Consider the following 23,049-nt stretch of genomic DNA (forward strand, 5'->3'; position numbering starts at 1 on the left):
CAATGAATTAGCCTACACCCCACTGCCAAGTAATAGGGTTGCTACTTGGAGAAGTCACCCCGGGTGGAGAGAATGGACATGACCAGGGCAAAAAAAAACGAGTGTCTGTCTGTGTGGTCAGGGAGAAAGTAAGGTGGAGTGGACATATTTATTAACCATTTGTTTTTTACCAAAACCACATTTTAAAATGCCATTCAATCAGTAATTTACATAAGTAATTCTTTCTAGAACTATGTACATCACTCCAGACTCTAGACAATAGATTCAGAAAGTCTGTTTGTTTTGATACTTTCAAAAAGCCATTTTTTAAAGGTAATATCATCTCTCTGGGAAGCTCAACATGTTTTAAAGATATTATCCAGTATATTCGGGAAACAGCTTGAAAAATCAGAGATGGCACCCAAGCATCAGAGAAAGAAACAGAAACTATGGATTCCACTAAATCATAGTCTGAATTCTAGATTAAGGTAAGGTAGCCAGAGGGAAAATGAAATGTTTTAAAAAACACAACTCTGAGTGAAGGAGAAAACTGCTCAATATATGTGCAAAATGTATTATGTTTTATTCACTGTTGTACATGTGCTGCCTAGAAGTAATACCTGGCATGCTGAAGGTGCTAAACAAATAATTGTTAAATAAGTAAGTAAAAATATGAGAATAAAAATAGCCAGCCTTCTCAATCATGTCTGTAACTTGAGGCCTGAAAACAGTTTTATCAATCAATTTTAATCATCTTTACCAAAAGCCAGACTTGATTAGATATCTATACAAGTATAAAGGAATGTATTTTCCTTCTCACAGAGGAAGTGTAGCGAGGCCCTTGATTAGAACAATGACACATCAAAATCCACAAATGCCTTAATATTAGCTTAAGTTTATTGTTTTTTTTGGGGGGGTGCATTCTAATGCACTATCTTAGTCTATTTATTTTGTCTCCTTTTTCAATTTGCTCCACACTGCTCATATTTAACCAGTTTGCCCCTTCACAAAATTAGCCATTGCCCCCTGTTCTTTCAGATTAAAATATATATATATATATTTCAGATTATTGAAAAGAAAAAAAGGGGGGGTAGGAAGGAAAAGAGGAGGGAGGAAAAAATAGCTACAATGAGTTGGCTAGTAGAGTAGCAAGAACATCCCCTAACAAATTCCATAGCAATATTTTTAAGACAACTAAGCTTCATGTTCAAAAGTACTATCTTTAGTCTTATTTTCCTATCGGAACATCAAGAAAAGGCCAAGGTGCTAAAGGTTTTGTCTTATACCTGGTTTCACTTAGTATCAGCAGAAGGAAAAAGACTATGACAATGTGTACAAGGAGAATCCTCCTGTCCTCGAAACTTGAACAAACGGACACAAAGGAAGATAATTTACATTAGTGGTTTCTGAGCACTGGGTATTGCAGGTACTCGTATCAATGAGGAGCATTTGTACCAACAGAAATGACACAGCTAATCCCTTCTCTTCGCCTTACCTATCGAGCAGTGTTAGGCCAAGTGCCTTCTATTCAGTGTTAGGACCTAAAAGAAATGAGCAGTGTATCAGTAACCAACAGCATGAGCTGAAGGGACTGTGCTGCCTCTTGAAAAATGCAAAATATCAAAATTAGGCTATTATTTAAAGAAACATAGCAATTACAGAAGAGCAAGCTGCTGAAGAAATCAAGGTTCTCTATGTTCCCACAGGGCAGGAAAAGACTGGAAGAAGTGGAACCCAGTTCACGTCCAACCAAGGGCTAACCCTGAACGCTTAACTTGGAAGGTGGTGTGTTATTAAAGTTCGGCCACTCATAGGGAGAGCTCTGCTTGGCAAAAACACTAGGACAACCCTATGAGGAATGAGAAGCAATAAGCTAACTCCAATTATTAAAATTGTAAGCCTAGTAAATTGTTGACCTCACTTTAAAGAAATAAATAGGCAGATCCACATTACTATAAAATTTTAAGTTTAATTTTTATCAGTATCTATAGCACAGTGCCTGAATACATGGAAGGAAGGACATGATAAATGTAAGAAAAACTGCAATAAAATAAAAAGGCATAATACTTTGGATATATAGAGAGCTTAAAATCAATCTTAGGCATTTGTTTCCTACTCCTTACATGTCTATAGCATTTCACATTTAAAAAGTCAAATAAATCTCCCTTGATATGAGAATTTTATATGAGACCTGTTAATCATCCCTGCAACCATCTACCCTGATAAATGCAGGGTTATAGGAGCCATGATCCACTAAAAGGCTCTAACTTTCTGGCCCAAGGGCAGCCCATTCACAAGTTACCTGCAGATGGTCTATAGCCAGTATTAACTTTCTACTTCCCATTCTTCTTGAGTTTATTCTAACATTCTCCCCAGTGGAGTTCTTCTTTTACAATGCAGTGCCTTCTACATTAAGCATTCACATGACTGACTGGAAATTAAATTTCAAGACAGTTTGCCTTCATGAGGATGAGGTGGACCAGTCAATTATCCTGTTATAAAAATTTAAAGTAGTAGTAAATACAGAGTGGGAAAAAGAAGCTGGATTTGATAAAGGCATAGAAAAAAGTCATGAAGTAGAGCAGAGGTCATAGGCCAGTCAAGGTTTTGAGGGGGAAGGATTATAATTCAAAGAAACTATGAGTAGTAAACAGAAGTTATATGATAGACAAAGATATAAATGATAAATTAGATGATGATGGGAAGAAAAGCTTGCTAACAGAAGGATTCTGACGTGGGGAAGAGGTATGTTACATCAAGGTTAGCAAAGGAGAGGATGAACCCATGAATTTCCATGAATGCTGAATTCCCAGTTCCAGGTTTAGAGAAACCTAACCATATTCATAGTCCCACATCTAGTCCCACATCCGAATTTTCAGGAAGTTCAATCACTCTCCATTTCCCTTAACAAAGCCCTAGTAGTTAAGCTGGAATTCCTGCCTTGCAATAACAAAACAAAATAAAACAAAACAAAAAACAAAACCGCCAAAACTTTAAGAAACTTTTAAAATGTAGGCAGGCAACTTGCCTAAATCTCTAGAAAAGAACAAAGCCATAGTTAATGTCTAATCTACTAGTTTAGCTACTCTTAATGAGCTCCTTCAACTTTCTGACATCATCATTGAAAAAAACCTGTTCACTATATTTTGGAAAAAATAGTCCCAAGATGGAAATGTCCTTTCTTCTAGAATTTGAGGAAAAAAAAAAAAAAAATAGTTGCAAATGACCTCCAAACGTCTTTATTCCTGAATGACAAATTGAAAACTTTGAACATGGTGCAAAGCTGACTGATAACATTATAAATGAAGACTGTTCAAGTTGAATAAATACACGCAGGATGACCTAATATTAATATGAAAAAAGCTAGTGTGGCTCCTCATGGATGGTCAGGGACTCTCAAAGTTTTCCCAAGTGAGGACTTACTTATAAACCAGCTGCTGCAATATGTTATTAAAAATGAAGTGTTCATTTGCATCTCTCCTCAGGACTAGAATAGGGTTTCAACACTCTAGAGTGACCTTAGACAGCACACTTTGAATAGGAGCTTGTAATGAGCCCAAGAGGGGAGAAATTCCAGTAACCTGGTTAGAGATTTGCAAACATCCCTAATTGATTAATTAGCCTATTTATTTTCTTAGAAGTTGTTCTTTTGGAAGCAAATTTAGAAAGCAAGATATGGCCCCTATAGACGGAGTAGAAAGGCGTGATTGATATTCGCACAGCTTAAAGATAGGTTTCAAGTATGCTTAAACATTAGCAGTGAATCACATTTTAAAGCTATCTCAAAAAAAGCTTAATGAAAAGTGGCAAGTTCAGTCACATCAGTTCTCTGACATCACACCAGTAAGTTATAGGTTTCACTGTGCTAAGTATCCTGTAAAGAAGAAAGCTCACAAAACTAAATCTATTCAGTAGAATGATTACAAATTAAATGACGTGCATAAACAGCTTTGCATAGCACCAGACGGCTAATAGTAAGTGTTCAGGGAATGCTAGCTGCTCGTGGGCAGTTCTTTCCAGCACACAGATAAAAATCAGACTCTAGAGATACACAGATGTGCATTTAAGGTCTCACTTGGAGCAGGTTACTTCTCTAGGCTTCAGTTTTTCCCATGTGAGAATATATAAAAAACCACCCTCCTATTTGGTTTTTCATAAGGTTTAAAGAAGATAAGACATATAAAAATCTCACATTTTGAGAGCCTCGTACCCAAAAAGGCTAACTGCTGCCAAGGAAGAAGACCAACAAGACCATCACCAACACCATCATCATCCTCATTGTTATTATTATTCCCAAATTTTATATAGGAAAAACAGAATCAGCCTCATATGTACTTATAATTTTTTTTTTTTTTAATCTTACACTGCTAGGCAGCTAATGGTATTTCTACTCCAGAGTGTCTCTACTTCAGCATTATTAACATTTTTGGCAGGTCATTTTTTTTAGGGGGCTGTCTTGTGCACTGCAGCCTATATGGTAGCATTCCTGGCCCTCACCCAGTAGATACCAGTAGCATCTCCAAGTTATAATAACTGAAAATGTCTCCAGACACTGCCAAATTTCCCATGAAGGGCAAAGTCACCCCTGGTTGAGAACCACTGGTTGACACCAATGACAAGGAATTGCTGGCTTCAAAAATGCTGAGAATTCCCCGGAGTGGGCAGCGATCCAGACGAGCAGAGGTACAATGCTGGTGTCAGCTGTCACCCACCAGGTCTCACATTCTTACTCAGTGTACGGCATGGAATTTTAAAACAAGTACTTGTCAGGAAACCACACAGCAGCAAGCTCAGAATTCCTGAACTTACAAAATAAGCCATGGAAACACTGTGGTGGAAATATAATAAAGCAATAAAACACAAACGACACAGACAGGAACAATTTGGCAAATGCTCCCCAATCAACCCCACTCAGTGACCTAGTCATAGCATGAGCAATGTCCTTTCTTCTCTCTGCATTAAAAGGGGAGTGTGTTCAGAGGAAAGACTGGACGCCAGACATGCCTGTGTTTTCATTCAGCAGGCGATTCTGGCTTCGAGCAAGGCTCAATGTCTCTGCTCCAGTCTTTCCAACTATAAAATGGAGTTGGAAATAATGAATACCCTGAGTTAACTAGTTTTGATTTTAAGTTGAGGATATCCACTCACTATAGGCCCTCAGGTCGTAATAACCACTAGGGGGGAAAATCACTATAACCATGAGAAATAATTTTGTCTCTGACCTTCTGTCATGAAAAAGTGGAATTTATTTCATCTTTTTCATGGAATGTTTTAGTTTCCCATGTCATCTCACCTATGTTGGCCTTCTTTGTGCTATCTATACAAGGACTAAAAACATTATGTACATCGGTATTTATTTTTTCATTATCAACCTCGGAAGGAAACTTTTTAGGCATTTCCCCCCCCTAATCATCTCCCTTGCTTCATTAAATTTTAATACCAGAGATACTGAATATCTCTTCATGTACCGTGTCCCTTTGAAAGGCCACAAACCATTATAAAGTGAGACGTTTATGCTTCCCAAGAATCCATTTTCACTCCCTAAGGCAATATTACCCCCACTGAGGGCCATGGTAAAGATAGATCTAGTTTATAATGTGTTCAGAGCCTGGAAAGTCACCTTCTACACAGAAGGGATTTTTTTTTTTTTTTTTTAAGTAATCTCTACACCCACTGTGGGGCTCGAACTCATGACCCTGAGATCAAGAGTCACATGCTCCAGACTGAGCCAGCCAGGTGTCCCTGCACAGCAGGGATTTCGATGAGAGTTTCTTTTTTTTTTTTTTTTTTTTTTTTTTTTTTAAGATTTTATTTATTTATTTATTAGAGAGCGAGCGAGAGAGAAACAGCATGAGAGAGGAGAGGGTCAGAGGTAGAAGCAGGCTCCCCGCTGAGCCGGGAGCCCGATGTGGGACTCGATCCCAGGACGCTGGGATCATGACCTGAGCCGAAGGCAGTCGCTTAACCAACTGAGCCACCCAGGCGCCCTCGATGAGAGTTTCTAAAGAGACTTAGAATACTGGAAAGAAAACTGGAGAGAGCAGGTAACTCAATATGACATCAAAGCCGGGCCTCACCTCGAGAGGTCTCAATTATTCCTAAGGAGGAAACACCTCACTCTTCCCGGACCACAGTGTCTTAGGGCTGATAGCACCTCTCAGTGGCCCCAAGCCTAAATTTGTCTCAACTATAACCTAGCTTCATCTCTGAAGGGACAGTCCATCAAACATGCATCTCTCAGTAAGCATGTATAAGATTCTGTTACGTATTAGAATTATAAAAATAAATGGCACATAATGGCGACCATGGAAGAAATCAGAACCATGGGCAAAGGCATCTTCGGGTGTAGAGCTGGAGTCACGGGGCCAGGCAGCCCTTGAGGGGAAGAACAACACGACAAGGTCTAAATGAATGAAATGGACAGGATGTGTGTGCACATCTACAGGGTGGGCAATGGGGATCTTGCAGCAGGATGGTAAATACTGAGTATCAGCTCCAGCCATGTGGACGAGGGGGTCAGATCTGATTTTCTGCATTGTTACACAAAATTGGGATTTGATGTCAGATCTCCTCATTTTGAAGGGTGGGCTTTAATTTTTAAAACCCTTTGTGGCTTGGGGCGCCTAGGTAGCTCAGTCGGTTAAGCGACTGCCTTTGGCTCAGGTCATGATTCCAGGGTCCTGGGATCGAGCCCCGCATTGGGCTCCCTGCTCGGTGGGAAGCCTGCTTCTCCCTCTCCCATTCCCCCTGCTTGTGTTCCCTCTCTCGCTGTCTCTCTCTCTGTCAAATAAATAAATAAAATCTTAAAAAAAAAAAACCCTTTGTGGCTTAAAAAAAAGAAACACAACTGCAGGCAATGTAACACTATCAATATGTAAACTATTTGCAAACAAAAGGCAGGAAAAATTTCCTCTCTTCCTTAAGGGAAGAGGCTCAGATTCTAAGGGACTTCTCACATCACAGAAAACACTGAATGGGGCAGGGGTGCTGTGATGCTCCTTCCTTTATCTAGTACATCAGTGGGGGCCTAATTCAACAGACTAATCTGGTGCATAGTTATGCACAACAGTTCATATCTTTACCATATAAGAAAAACTGAGGAATAGTATACCCTAACTACTTAAAGAAATTTAAATGGTACCCTTCCATAACCACAAATGGAGTGGACTTCTGCATGATTTACAATATGCTACATATAGCAGAAGCTCTTCATAATCACCGATTTCAACTTTACTTAACAACTTGATAATGGTGCATTTTCTGCCTAACTAGACAAAATGTAATAACACCAAACTAGTACTACCCTACATAAAATTCCTACAACATGTAAATAATTGCATCTTCCTAAAATTTTAGCCGATATAGGGCACAAATGAATCCTAACCCGGAGTCCAGTGACTTAACTTTCGCATGATTATAGACATTTTTTAGTAGTTTGGGATCTTTTATTAAAATACAGTCCTCCCTAAGTCACAGAGGCTGTGCCAACGGTAGTCTCCAATCTCAAGAGTTCTGCCAGCTAGTTCCATTTATTTTTCTTCCCTTTTCATATCATGACCATACTATAAAATTAACCCAAAGTTTTGTATTTTGCTGACAAACAAATGCAGCATTTCAAAGCAGTGTCACTGAGAAACTGGCACAATGTAAAAAAAAAAAAAAAAAAAAAAGTAACATTGAAGAATTTCACAGTACTTATGGGATCAAGGTCAATGGCTAAGGCAAAGTCAATGTAGAGAAAATTACCTTATTTGTAAACTCTTTGGGCTAAGATCTGAGTGATAGGAATAACCTTTTATAAAATAAGTGAATTCTCTTAGTGATATCAGAAGCTAATGTTAATAGCTACGAAGTGCTTAAAATTGAAAAAGGAAAATTACAGGCTGACTCTTTCTTAGCCATTAAATATTGTTAGCACACTCCACTTCTGACATACTAACATAAAAGATAATAAAACGCATAAATCAATTGGTGGTCTACTTCTATGATTTACTTTACTCAAACTGGTCAGTTAGAATATTATATATTGAATATCCTCTTAGCTACCTAAACATAGGAACCTCATAGAGACAAGAACTTCTGGACGAAGAATGGAGAAAGAAATGTATAGGAACCATCATCTAAATGAAGGGAAGTCCTTAATTATAATGGTTTTAGTATTTTATCTCAAACTTCTCTACATTTCCAACTTTGTCATCATCTTGTGATAAAAATTGGATGCTCTAAATGTCTACAATAAATCAGTTTTTCACTCCCATTCTATTTCCACTTCAGCTAGGCTGAACTAAAATGGACCGTGAATGAAAAGTCCATACAAAGTTGGTGGTTCCCTGAAGCTAGTTCTCTACCTGTGTTGCTTCAACAGAAGTTTTGACTATTTCACATCAAAACAAGAAAAATAAGGGTGACAGTGAATTTTTCATATGACTGAGTTTATATAGTTTGTAAGATCTTTTGTCTGAGGCTATCCTTTTCATTAACTTGTTGATATTAAAGAGTATTTTGTTTTATGAAATGATATGGATAATAAATTGGAGCGTCCCTTGAATTTTTCAAATCAATGTATTCTCCAAAAGAAAAGGTTGATACACCTGTACTAGCTCCCTCTTTAATTTCTACTAAATCTCAAAATCTGAAAAACACTGCTCTTAGCATGTTTGTCTAATTATCTGTAGGTGTTTGGATGAGGCCCCAGCCAGGAAAGGACAGGAGACGAAAGGGGGAAGGTGGGTCATGAAGGGTAAGCCCTGGGGCTCACGTCCAGGGAAGGGGTTGTCCCTACCACGAGTCCAGGCCCAGGACAGGGGGCTCCACCACTTAGCTGTATACTCTTATCACCCACCTGCTCTGAGTTCACTGTGACTATATTAAGAGACTGCTTCTAGCTGTATGAATTCATGAGTCTAATCATTTGGGCAATTCACTCTGTGACTTTGGAAACTGACCAATGACAGCATGAAATCACTGACTGAGATGTCAGTATTTGGATGATAAGTGATATAATGGACCCGTTGACTTCTGGCTTCTCCCCCAGGCATGTGGGATGAGATCGAGGTGAAAGGAGACGAGGAAACCTCAGGGTAGAACATTTTGCCAAGTCCTTCACCACCGTCTCCTTTGATATCTTGATCAAGAAATGCACCCCACCCTTCCTTCATTCTAATCTTCCCTCCATTCTTCATCCACATGCACACATGCACGCATTCCTGTTTCCTTCTTGCTACACAAAAGGAGGGTCAAACAGAAGCCCTGCAGGGTCCTCTTTGGTGCGAGTTGGGACTGCTGGTATTGGACAGTGGGACAAATCTCAAAACCTATCCAAAAATATATGGGCAAACTCTAAGGGGTCAAAATTTGGGGTATTAGCCTAGTTAATATTTCTTCCTGAAGATCACTGATTTTAGACTGCTGCAAGACTCAGGAGCTAAACTCAATTGTTTTTAGAAAGAAATATTATTTCTCTTGGGCGCCTGGGTGGCTCAGTTGGTTAAGCGACTGCCTTCGGCTCAGGTCATGATCCTGGAGTCCCGGGATCGAGTCCCGCATCGGGCTCCCTGCTCGGCAGGGAGTCTGCTTCTCCCTCTGACCCTCCCCCCTCTCATGCTCTCTCTATCTCATTCTCTCTCTCAAATAAATAAATAAAATCTTTAAAAAAAAAAAAGAAAGAAATATTATTTCTCTCAATGAGAGCAAATACTAACCAAATAAAACATGCAACGTAAATGAACACAGATTTCTAAAAGAGAGGAAACAAAAAACAGCAAAAACTCATCTTAAAATTCTAAGAATCTATCATAATTTCTCTCAAAGTCCAGTTGAGTTCAATGGTATTCTCCAGCTCATGTGAATATTTCTTTTCCTCAGCCTAGTCAAACTTTCCTTGAGAGATTTTTAGATTAATTTATTAGCTACTTCAGAGTTTTTTCTTTAGAAAATGGTGGAAACTATGAACTGTGTTTTCTGACTGGGAGGTTTAATTCTCCACAAGTGTTCTGGCTTCACAGTCCCACAAGTAAAACACACTCAGGAAAGAAGCTGCCTTTGGATTCGACTTCCCACTCATTTTTCTCCGTGTATGAGCATGTGCACATGTGTGCACACATGCACATACACATACACACATATGCTGTACCCACTATGAGAACAGGGGCCTCTGTCCTTGGAGACATTCAACAGACTAATCTGGTGCATAGTTATGCACAACGGTTCATATCTTTACCATATAAGAAAAACCTTTCAATGGGAGGCTGTGTGGTGTCCCCCTTTGACCCTGACAGTTGCTGGCACCAAGCACCCTGCCCAGGTTAGGGGATGCTGACCTGCACTGGCTCAGGGGGAAGCTGGACCACATGCTGCATGCGCTCACTGTGGTGATGTCTCGACTCTTCCTCATAGATCACATCCCTCTCATGCTGGGGAAGGTTCAGGAAGCGACGGATGGTACAGAGGTTCTCCCAGAGGGTGCGGTTCTCTGGGCTGGGGTTCTCCTTCCAGCGGAGCAGTTCGCACAACCAGCCCTAGAGAGAGAGAGAGAAGGCCACCTGGGTTAATCTGTAGGGTGCAGAGCAGCAGAGGATGGCTGGACTGCAGTCCAGTGCCATCCCAGTGCAGCATATTTTTCCTGTCAAAATTGTTCCTACCCACCCAGAAAGATACTGCAACAGCTAACAACTTTGAAAAACCAACCAATGACCACAGAGGTGGTTACACCAATAGCCAAGAGTCTTCATGCTTGTTAATCACCTTATCACTTTTCCTATTGAATATATTCTCGATGAATTTACAGGTCCTTTGTAAAAGATACTCAAGCAAGGTGACAGTTATCTAATTCTCTGAAAAGAAAGTAATTCATGTTGCTCAGCTACAATTTTTTAAAAATTACCCAGTTGGATAGTTTCCATCCTAAGAGAAGAGTGAAAATGAACAAATATGTATTGCAACATAGTAAATTCTAAGGAACAAAACATGTCTGAGTGTAAACAGCACTGAACTCTCTAGAAAGGAAATAGTCTTAGAATTATCAGTAACTCCACAAAATAAAAACCACCACCTTAGCTAGAATGAAAAAGTTGTATATTTGCTCCATCTCTGAATGCCTTGGGCTCTAGGCCCTCTTAACCATCCCCTTCCCACCACAGCCACACCTGCAGGAAGGTAGGCAGTTGGCCGGGTCACACCTGCAAATGTGTCTCCCAATTCTGGCATCCGGATGTTCTCACCCTTGAAACTGCACGAGAAAGAAAATGTAATGCAAATAATGATGGATTATATGAAAATAATACAGAGGATGCTGTCAACATCGCTCACTGACTCATGTCAAAATATTTTACCCAGTAGCTTTCTAACCCATCACTTCAAGCTACATCACGAATTTTAAAAACAAGAACTGTCCCACATCACGCCTCTTGCAAAAGAGTAAGAATTTTTCTAAAAAGGTGCAGAAATAAACACAAATAACTTTGAAAAAATTAAATCCCAAATCTCAACGAATTTTGTATCATAACTTGTAAGCCAATGAAAGTTCCTGACATGCATCATAAAAACCCCATATAATATCATAAGCCGTTGTTTGTCTAACTCTCCACTGTGTCTTCTGCCTTTACCCAAAAAAAAGGCAAGATTTGATTATCTCCGCTGCATCAGCCAAGACAGCAACACCAGCTGTTCTCATTGTGCAGCCTCTTCCTCGCGGCCTCCATGTTAATAACCTGATCATTCCATTTTCTCCTTCAACTGCCGGCTGCAGCACCGCGAAGAGACAAAAACCCAGGCCCATCTGCAGCAGCTGTAGGCACTGAACTGTGAAGCCACTGGGGATTTATAAACTAATCTGTAACACAACACTGCCTTGTTTTTACAAGTGAGAGGCCACATTTGCGCAGACCTGATCTTTTCTTGCAATAAACTGGGAGCTGGGGAGAGTTAGAGGGTTAGGAAGAATGAAAACAAGATATCGAATAATTTGCTTGGAAATGTTTTTCCAAGTATTTTCATAGACTTTTTTTTTTTCAAGTCAATTGAGAGGTAAATGCTGATTTTCAAGGTGCAACATATATGAAAATTGAAGACAATTACATTTTTTAGCCCTATCAGAAATAAATTATATTAAAAAAAAATCTCCTAGTCCCAACGTGTTTCCTCAAGGGTTTCTTTGTACAAAGGAAAGAATTCTTGAAATGGAAAATAAACCATCTGTGGAAAAATAAGCTCCTCTTTCTCTGTCTTTGCACAGATCTGAATAAGTCTCCAACTGAACTCTTTCAAATGTTTCAAACAGGTATGTTTAACATCTCCCAGGGGAAGCTAAAGCATAGAGACCAATCATTTAACAGAAAATAAAAACAAAAACCTACATCTGTTAAAAGACGAAGTTCTGAGATACCCAGACCTTCAGGAGGACAGCACCTGCTGTTCCGCTTGAGGAGTGAACTGCATTGTGGGAAGCTGCAGCTTGAAAGGGGACAGGTGACAGCTGAGTGGTATCTCCACTTACGAGATGCGGAATGTCTTGCACAACATTCATGGCCGCATTTGATTTATATGCGCTGTTATAATCTGCACTCATTACAATCACTTAGGACAAACTACAGGCCTCGTTATGGACTGTGTGCTGTCTGCCATCAGTCTTCAAGAAGTGTGGTGCTCAATTTGCCCACTGACATGCAAGGTCCTGACCTTGAAGCTATTAGGGAGCAGATTAGACACAAGTGTGATCATGTGTGCAGACATAAGCAAACCAAATTAATTTCTGGCACAGGGAGGTAGCCAACAAGACCCTGTTCTTCAGGCACCAGAGAACTTCCTCAAATCCCTGATGGTGCTGAGCTAATAGCATGTTTAAGGGAACCCGGTTTTGAAGATAAAGCACATTCATGGTATTTAGAGGGTTATTAATCTAGTTTCCCCACAAAGTGTTTGCTTGGCTGATCAGATTAAGGGATGGAGCCTTCAACAGTGCACCCCCACCACAGCAGGCCCCAAGAAATCTGTGATACTTCACAGCCTTGGACATATTGCACCATGTGTACCCAGCTGCTTCAATAATTAGCTTATGAATGTATCAGCTGGTTCTGTGATTTTTATAAATAATAACTAACCTACAGAGCAGAAAGATTGTCAAGAGCCTTTCAGTAGCACAAAATTACAAGGTGCTCCTAACTCTAACTTGCTCTTCCACTAAAGGCCGATATTCCCTACGAGTGGCACTCCTGTGATGCCATTTCTAAACATTTATTTTGCATCGGAAATGGAGATGTATGTTTGTCCGTTTTCTTCATGGTGGCCATAATTTACATTCCTTTTGCTCTGATTCACGGCTCGTTTCGCGTATCTGAATGCTTACCTTCCGGAAATCTATTCTTCCACCCCACTTCCCGCCTCACCCTCCATCTTTTTGTTCACATGATCCTTCCACCAGCCCATGTGGGATGCTTATCTCTGTTTTCTCAGTGGGGTCTCTTATTAGCTTGTTTGGTGGCTAATGAAGGTGTGAGAAAGTGCCATGCTGCTGCATGAACACACACGTATGTAACTGTGAGCGAACCCACCACAGAAGAGATAAAGAGTCCCCACACTGGGATTTTTTTCATTTATATAATTTTTGCATGCCGTCCAAGAAAGTTTTGCAGTATCAGGAAAAAAAAGTGTAAATGTCAAATAAAACAGTGACAGATGACAGTATTCTCTATTGAATAGCGCTGTTTCTGTCGTGCATGTTCAATGGGAACTCATGAATTATTAATAAACAAATCTCCTTTTTCTGTTAAAAATTTCAAGTAGGTTTTTTGTTGTTGTTCCCTGTGTGTTACGTGGAGAATTCCAGGAGAATTATTTTCGTTTCAGAAATGCTGATACAGAAGTTTATCTGATTTCCAGCCTTGGTCAGCTCTGTGAGCAGGCACCATGAACTGTGGGGTGCATACCTCTCTGTGATTTCTCTTTTAGGCTGGCTATAAGTTTCGACCAAAGGTTAGCTGAATATTTATATAGTCAGTTTAGCCCTTCTAGTATGGTAAAACTGAGGCTAAGTGAATTACAGCTAGGAAGCTCAGAGTATTCAAGTTGGAGCCCTGACATTAAGTGACTGGGTTACCTTTGGGCAAGTGGCTCCCCTCTTTCTTACAGCTTCTGGGATATAACTGTAAAAGGAGGAGTTTACAAAAGATGGTCTCTAACTTCCCTTTCCAACTCTACATTCCATGATCTGTTATCTTGTTATCTGTCAGAAATAGCAGATAATAATTAGCCATCAGGGTTAAAGTACAAAGAAGAAACTACCTTGACCAAGTGATTAAGGGCAACATCACCAGTGATAACATATGCACATCATGAAGCCTGTGGTATGAGGCACTGCAAAGAACACAACCCAGTATCTGCAGTAGTCTTGCCAAAAATGCACAATGTCAGTTGAATCATGACAAACCCAAATTGAGAGATGTTCAGCAAAATAACATCAGTATTCTTCAAATTGTCATTAAAAAGAAAAGAAGAAGAAGAAGAAAAGAAAAAAGGAAGAAAAAGGAAAGACCTAAGAATGGTCACAGACTACAGAAAACTAAAGAGAAATAGTAACTAAATGCAGTGCAGTCTCTGGATGGGATCCTGGCAAAGAAAATGCTCATTAGTGGAAAAACTGAAATTAGAATAAACTTTTTAGTTTAGTTAAGAGCATTAAAACAATGTTAATTTCCTGGTTTTGATAACTGCACTATGGTGATGTAGGGTGCTAACATTAGAGGAAGTTAGGTGAGGGATATATGGACACTGTACAATTTTGCAACATTTCTGTGAGTCTGAAATTTGTTAAAAATAAAAAATGTTAAAAAGTACAAAGAACACCTAAACTTACATAGCAAAGTATACATGGAGTCTAAGTGTAATGATGCCAAGGAATTTAGGATTAAAACTCTTTTGCCTTCAAAAATCTGAACCCAGAGAAGGAATATAAATTTAAAGTTGCATCCTTGCAATCGACGGTTAAAAGAGTCCTTAAGCATTCAGTGCGTAAGTAAATAGTATCTATAAACATCTCATTTTAGCCATCTAATCAGCCTCCTAAACAAATATGTTTCCTTCAGTCAAAAAAACAACTCTGACCACCCTTTCCAACTATGCAGGTGAGGCGACACTCACACAATCCATGTGTTCTTGAAAAGTTGCATGTCAATCTAAATTTACAAAACAAATCATGTTGCAAATGTATTAGGACTATTTATGATTTGAAGAAATGTGCCATTATTTCTTTTTAAAAGGTCAATGATAATCCCACAGTTGATCTTTTAGTGAGTTGATAGTTTTATTAAAGATTTACCTAAATGAGATACCCCTTCGTTCCCAATTCAAAAGCATTACAAAAGGCAACAATAAGAACCACAATTTGCTCCTGTTTTTCTTTCATGGTCTTGTCTGCCATCGGTTCCTCTATTGACTTTGTGCTCCAGCCATTGTGAATTACTCACAGACTCTGACTATGGCTGGTATCTCCATCTCCAGGCATGAAATGTGGGGTATATACCTACCCATCTGTGATTTCTCTTTAGTTTTACCCAAAGGTTGGTTGAATATTCATACGGTCAGTTTAACTGTTTTAGTATGGGAGAACCGAAGCCAAGTGAATTAAAAGTATTTGAGCACAACTAATACTGCTCATGTTACTCCCTTGGCTGGAAGGTCTCATACTCAACCTTCTATCCCCCTGTGAGAAGCTATATTCCAAAGCTCAGCTGACATGGTCTCACCTGACCTGTAAGAACTGTTTGCTCACTCCGGTATGACTCCAAAGCATTTCGCTTATACTCTTCTACAGTTTGATGATGATTATTATTCCAAGTGGGCATGTGTGCATCCCCATCAGAACGGTCAGCTTCTTGATGAGGGTGGAGGGGAAGGCTTGGTTTCTTACTCATTTTAGCATTTTCACAGCATTGTGGTTCCTTTCACATCAAAGATGCTTAATACACACTCATTAGATTGAACTGAAATTATCTGAGTGCATAGAAATTAGCCTACTGGAATGTTATAGTTGGAGAGGGGCCCTGCTTCTAAGAAGGAACCCTGTCAATGTTCTGAGGTTTGTTTTCCCATCTCTAATACATGAATATGATAAAAGAAAACGGGGTGATCCAATTTACATTATATATTCATGCATTGTATGTAATATATAAACTCAAACAGTGACAGGTCTCTCAGAACATTAATTAGTCTGTAATCTTGTATTGAGCACCCATCTACTACATGCCATGCAATGTGCTGGTATGTTACGTATGTCATTTGTCTTGATTATTTTTACAGCAAGGTTAGTTGAGATCATCAGCAAGGAAGTATTCTGACTATGAAACTCAGGAAGAATACCATCATAGAGAATGACATATAAAGTGGATCTAATGACATATAAAGTGGATCTTAAAGGTAAAGATGGATTTCACCAGATGGGGAAGGGAAGTGATCAGAAGCACATTCCAAGCAGAGATAACATTATCAACAAATGCAGAGATTTAGAAAATTATCACATCCCAGAAATGTAAAGCAACTTTGTGGGGCTAACGCAGTCTAGAAACAGAGGTGGTGTCAGATTTTAAAGAATAATATGCAAAGAAATTTCATCTTAATCCTACGGGCCATGGGAGCTATAGAAGGCTTCTAAATGACACGACAAAGAATTAACTTTCTTTTTTCTTTGTTCTGCTTTCCCTTCCTTTCTCCCTCATTCCTTCCTAACAAGAAGTCCTTAGGGAAAAGACTATGATAAAGTCAAGAACACCACTTATCCTAGCCTAGATCTTTTTTTTCTTTCACAGCAAAATCAGGACCCACAGTGGCCTGGTAATAGTAGAGTACATACTTCATATGCTTCACCCGATAGGAGTTTTCATTCTAACAAAAAAATGACACATTTTGTAAACACCAAGCTATATCAATCATTTAAAAAAAAACATCTGTTCTCATCATTTTAACCCTTTTCTTTTCTCTGTGTGTTTGTTGTTGTTGTTATTCATACGAGAATTTTTTACAGCTTTCCCGGATTAAAAATGAATCAGGAAGGGTAATATCCCATTATTTCAGTTCTAGAAAATGTTAAAGGTTTAAAATTTTCAAGTAGACAATAACTGAGCGACATTCTCCAAACTACATACCAAAGGCTGAGAATGTCCAAATAACCAAGGAGGTCTTTCACAAAACAATAATACAACCAGTATTTGAGTTTGGACCCCAAAAGAAATGGCTTTGAATCCCATAAACTCCAAACCTTACCCTTAAGTGATAGGGGGAGGGGAAGCAAATGGGAAGACAAGGGTTCCTGTCCGTGGTACTGAAATGTCAGTGTGTACTAAGTTACTTGTTTTCCTACCCCAGGACACTGGTAATGACTCCAACTTCTCCCGGTTTTTTTTCCCTTAAAAAAAATTAAGGTTTATGTTGGTGACAAATGTCCTAGTTTTTCTAATATTTCAGAATAAATACAAACCAGGATTTGCTTAGCAACAAACACAAGTTTACAGCCTAGTCTGATCTACAAAGAGATAGACGGAATAAATAACCGTTCCTTTTAAGTAATTTGTACTTGCCTTGAAGGCAAGGCCTTGTCACAGTCATGTTGTAGTACTGTGCTGCTCAATGTGCCTAACACAGAGCTGATAAGTGAATTCAATCTACAAATAGTAAGTACCCTCCACCCCCTTGGCCCCTCTAGGAACTCCAATGAATGAATAAGTCAGCAAATGAACAGTTCTTCAGGAGAATGACTCAAAGCTTCTTGCACAGAAATGTAAAAGGCCATTTACTCACCCACATCCTCAATACAGAAAATGTCAGCATATGCAACCACAAGGAAATGTTTTCTGAGTGCCTCAAAAAAAAATTCATATTATTAACCACAGACAGTCGCTTTCTAAATGGAAGCACATAAAGTCCCCAAACAAACTTTTGTAACTGTGAAGGATTTCTCTTCAGCTGGTTGAGACTCTTCTGAAGTGTGAAATGAGCCAGATAATATTCAGCTCTTGTTTCTTAGTCACCAAATTCTCTTTTCATGAATCCAATAAGTGTCTATTAAAATAAATAAACCCCCTAATGATTCAAGATAACCTAATCAAGAACACTGAAATGGATAAAAGGCTAACTGCAAGGGAGACTTGTCAAGGGCTTCGGTGACTCCCTGACGGGGAGGTCATCTAACCCTGAAAAGGGTTTGTGCTGAGCATCTGGTTACAGTTCAAGGTTAATTATTTTATACCTTGAATGTGGTAAGTAAAAATGATCAGCTTCTTTTTGTATATTTCAAAACTATACACTAAGTTCTAAACTATTTTCAAGGGGACCAATTTTCAGCTGTCTCTGGGCATGTCCCTCACATTTCTATGGATGTGTTTGTAAAGATTGAATCTGTAATTGACAGTAATGAAAATTTTATTTCAGAACAGCTCCTTAACTTCTGTTATGGAGGGCTCAAGATAAGAGTGGATTTCATAAAATCTGGTTGCCCTCCTTACTAAAGGTATAAGGGATAAACATAGCTATAGAATAATGTGGAAATTTGGTATGATTTTATACAAGTATGTACACAGATACATACATGCATACATGGGAAGATGCACCTGAGAAAGCCATCCGTATTTGCCAAAAAGATGAATGAATCTCGAATCTTGTATTTCTCCACTTAAATACTAGAAAGGTATTAGCAGCAAAATGTGCTAGGCTGAACCATGAAGCAGAAAACAACCAAATATTTCCAGGTCCTGACTTCAGGTCCAAATTCTGCATACCTGTGATGTAATACTATATATTTTGCAAACTGCCTCAAGAACTTGTAAGTGCATGGGGAAAAAAAAACAGACACAGCAGAAAACTGTGAATGAGACTTTTTTTTTTTAAAGATCAGAGCTGAGACCAGAGTAAGGCAAGCAAACAACTAATGTGCAAAATTTCAGGAGTGTGGCTCTGAAAGTGTGTGCCTCCTTAAAATCTGCACCAGCTTGCCTCACCCTGGTCTTGGCCCTGTGAAAGGAACATGATTCAACAGTTTCTACAGCAAAGTGGTAGGAACTCTTCATAGGTACCAACATTCTCCAGCTGTTGAGAACCCTGTTATAACACAATGTGCTCTTTGTAAGAGGGCTGGGAGAGTTTGGAGAAGTAGTTTTAATATGTCAACCTGATTTGCTTCACATGCAAGTTTCCAAAGGTGCTGTGTCATGACCTGGCAAAGTAACTATTTCTACTGCTATTTCTGCAGTAGATAAAGATGTGCTTAAAAGCCGTACAGAAACATGAGTGATGGGTAAAGGTATCTGACATTTTAAGAACTGCATATGAACTCCGTGAGTAATCTTCACGGATATCTAATTAAGGGTTCCCTTAAAAGTCATTTTAGGGCATGAAACATTAACATAATTAATTATAGGGATAGTAAAAAGAACCCAATTTCTCACTATCAGGTTGATATAAAAACTGAGATCTTGAGGGAATTTCTGCTGATAATCTCTCACAGAATGTAATCATTAGAGACTATGCTGAGAAAAAAAGGCAGAGGATGAAGGGCTCAGTTTGATGCTTAAACATCATTGTGTTGACTGCCTACTTCAGTTTAGCATTTGGGGATGCTGAGAAATCTAATTTCTTCACTACTTGGCATAATAACTTTTTTCAAATGGTAATTGTAGTGTAAATACATTAATTTTTTTCATTTGAATTTGGTGGATAGCCCTGAAATTGTAGTAAACATGCCCCAACTGACAAAAGTAGAAACTGCTCCTTGATGGGCTGTCAATATGGTTACATTACAAAGAAACCTGCCCAGCACGAAGGGGCAGCAACTCAGGCTAGGCTGCGTGCCGCCTCATTTTAACCTGCCTTACGTGCTAAATATGAGATAGCAAAAGCGAGATCATTAGGAGTGAGACTAAGACCACTGACTCATTTTACATAGGGTATCGTATGGTTATTACCTCCTGTCACTTTTTATACCAGAGAGATGCGGCAGCCAAACATCTCCTTCCAGTAGCCTGAGCTATCCCAGCTCTAATAAAGCCATTTCCATTAAGGGAACCTAATAAGAGAAATGTCAAACATCTTTCTGAGCAAAGTGGCAAAACCTTGATCTTTGTGCAGTATTTTCTAAAGACTAAGAAACTAGTAATGAGATAAAAGGTAATAGTAATATTTTATACTTTGTAAATTTACTCTCCTACATGAAAAGTTGGCCTTAAAAAAAAGAATTGCAGTTTTAACTTGTCACATAATGATGTGTTGCACAGTATGATCTTGATTAGGACACAAACATGCATGTGCACATCCATTCACACACTACACATTAGAAGGATTCTAAAATGTGAATAGTAACTATGTCTGCACTATAGAATTACAGGTGATTCATGTCTGTACCTTTATACTTTTCTTCATTTTCTACATTTTCAAAAATGAGGGTGCTATTATTTAAGTAATCACAAAATAGAGGTTATTCCTTTAAAAAAGAAATATGTACAACTAAATTGTGCCTGGGACATTTTAAAGGACACAAAAGCAAAGATTAATGTGGTAACCCCTGACCAAATGAAGGACACGTTAGCGCCTATACTGAATGTGATAAAAACTCCAACAGCAAAGAGCAATAAAAGGAACAAACCAAATAATATATCCCTTATTTTTCTTTACATAAAGTTGTGTGTCTTTCCTTTATTTTTGCGTTATTTTAAAAGGACCTGCCATGAAAAGCTGCATATTTTAAATCATTCAGCTGGTTAAGCAAATTAGACCACTATAAGGAGAGATTTTATGATAGGGAAGAAAGTTCATAAAATTTGAGTTTGTAATCTACATCTAAAGTGTAAGTAGCCTTCTACTTAGGAATACAATTTATTAAGTCAGTAGGAACATGGAACACTTTTTTTTTTTTTTTGGATAGAAATGTTTAAGTGATAAGGAAGGAATAAAGGTCAGTACACAAAATCTACTTAATCCTAATGTACTTGATGTTCATAGAACATACTGATGTTCACAGAACATACTGAAACCCAATCACCACGGAGAACACAGCTTCTATGGGGAAAAGGATTTCAGAACTGTGTACTGGAGGCCAGAGACTCATCTTCCCCAGCTGCAGGGGGATCATGATGATGACTCCCTCTCTAACTTCTTTGTGCAGAAAGAATAAGGACTCTCCTATCCCTGATCCCAGTGCTAGCTGGGACTGGGAAAGTGTGTGTGGCAGGGAGGGGAACTCCAGGGTCTTTAAATCTTGGTGGGGATAAGGACATGCTCACCAGAGAGGCAACACCCCCCCCAGCCAGGGTTCCTGTTTGTTCCCAGATGACTTCCTCTGGGGCTGGCCCTGTCATCAGCAGCATCTGAGATTTCACAACCAGGTTACTGATCTCTCCTCTTTGCAGTGTGCCAGCCTTCCTCTACTTTCCTCCTGCAGAAAGCAAGCCCCTTCACCTCCACCAAAAAAAAGAGGGAAGCAAACCCAGTGCCCTTTTAAAGTTTTTGTTCGTTTGTTGGCTTTTATTTTTTTTTAATGGGGACAAGGGAAAACAGAAATTGAAATAAGCCCCTTCCAGTCTTTCTACCTACTCTATTCTCACCCAAACAGAGTAGGAAAAGGCAGTTACATATGTAGCGTTGGGTCTTTGGGTACACAAATAATAAAGATTTACTCTCCTTGCAAAGCACACACACACAAAAACCCAAAACAAAAACCGAACACCAACTTTAGATCACCGTCAGCATTCTATGAGCTGAAGTACTGCAGACTATAAAAAGGAGAAGAGGTCAGTATATGGAGAAACAGTGAATTCATTTCTGGGGAAGGGAGCAGTAGGTGTCAAGGGAAAGAAATGTGCTGAAGACGCCGTCACAAAGCACTCGGCCAGCCCTGGAGGGCTGCAGCGGGCCACTGCATCTCCTCTCCTCATCTTTCCACTTCCCAGATCATGTGCGATAAGCTGCAGTTGGGGAGGAATGGGGAGAGCCACCGCACAGAGTGTAAGAGCAACAGGGAGATGACAAGGAGCTCCTGCAGCCACTCAGACTGCATTCGGGGGCGTTCGTTCCCTGGTAGCCCTTTGCATGTAAGGGTCACACTGCAGTGATCAGAAAATGTCCGGTATGACTTTAAATTATGCCTTCTACTAAGGACCCCTCCTACTAAGGTCTCCTATTTCACAAAAAAAACAATCACCCACTAGAGTGTATACTCTCCCATGAAGACCATCAACAATCTGAATATTCTGAAGAAAGAAAAAAAAAGATTATCCTCAGAATTCACACACATACACATACACACACACACATACAGATCCTAAATTGAAATGAAGGAAAAGTTAAAGGTGAAATAAACCTATATGCACAAGCATACCTTTTCCTCTTACTGTTTTCTTCCGCTTTCCCTTCTTTGGCTCCTTCTCTTTGTGGGAGAGAAAGGCAAGGGCAAACAGGAGACATTCAGAGGAAGTGGATGATAGACCGGCCATGCATAACAAAGGAGCTAGAGCTGAGCTGGACAAAGAAGCCTACAAAGGCATCCTGATGTAACCCACACATTAAGAAAACACACACACACACACTCTAGTAATATATTGTCACCGATGAGACCACAGACAAAACTGCACAAGGTTGTCACCCTTGCAACCCCTTTTCTGAAGCCCTCCTCCCATTGTGTCCCTAAACACTTAGAGCCCTCAGGCACCATCTTGGCCCACCACCATAATCTCTCTAAAATTTTCCTTTCTTTTTTTCCTCTAACTCTCATTCAAAGCTTGCCTAACACAGTTATAGGTATTATTCTTAATAGTTGATGACAGGAATTCACACCAAAGAGTGGATGAGGTTTAATGGAGGGCTTGTTTCTATTTTTAAAGAAATGTAAAATGGAAGGAAAGGGGTTGCTATGCATATTTGAACTGGGCCTTCAAGGTTCCAAACCTACTCCCGATCACAAGAGTTTCTAATTAAAGGTTCTTCTAATTTCACCTCTAAGAGAAGAGACAGCCCTTGCTGTTTTGCTCACTCCCAAGAACTTCTGATTCCTCCAAAGAAACAGAGAGAGGGAAGAAAGGAAATGCAGGAGAGGAAGAG

At 39.3% G+C, this 23,049-nt stretch overlaps 1 protein-coding gene across 1 annotated transcript in view; it reads right to left on the minus strand.

Annotated features, from left to right (window-relative positions):
- The window catches only part of SATB2 (SATB homeobox 2), a 180,964-nt gene that overhangs the window by 26,151 nt on the left and 131,764 nt on the right, over window positions 1–23,049 (minus strand). Inside the window, 1 exon segment of the mRNA XM_021703069.1 lies at window positions 10,299–10,496. Coding sequence (XP_021558744.1) covers window positions 10,299–10,496 — 198 coding nt within the window.

Source organism: Neomonachus schauinslandi, chromosome 3 (genome assembly GCF_002201575.2).
Source record: "Neomonachus schauinslandi chromosome 3, ASM220157v2, whole genome shotgun sequence".
Lineage (NCBI taxonomy): Eukaryota > Metazoa > Chordata > Mammalia > Carnivora > Phocidae > Neomonachus > Neomonachus schauinslandi.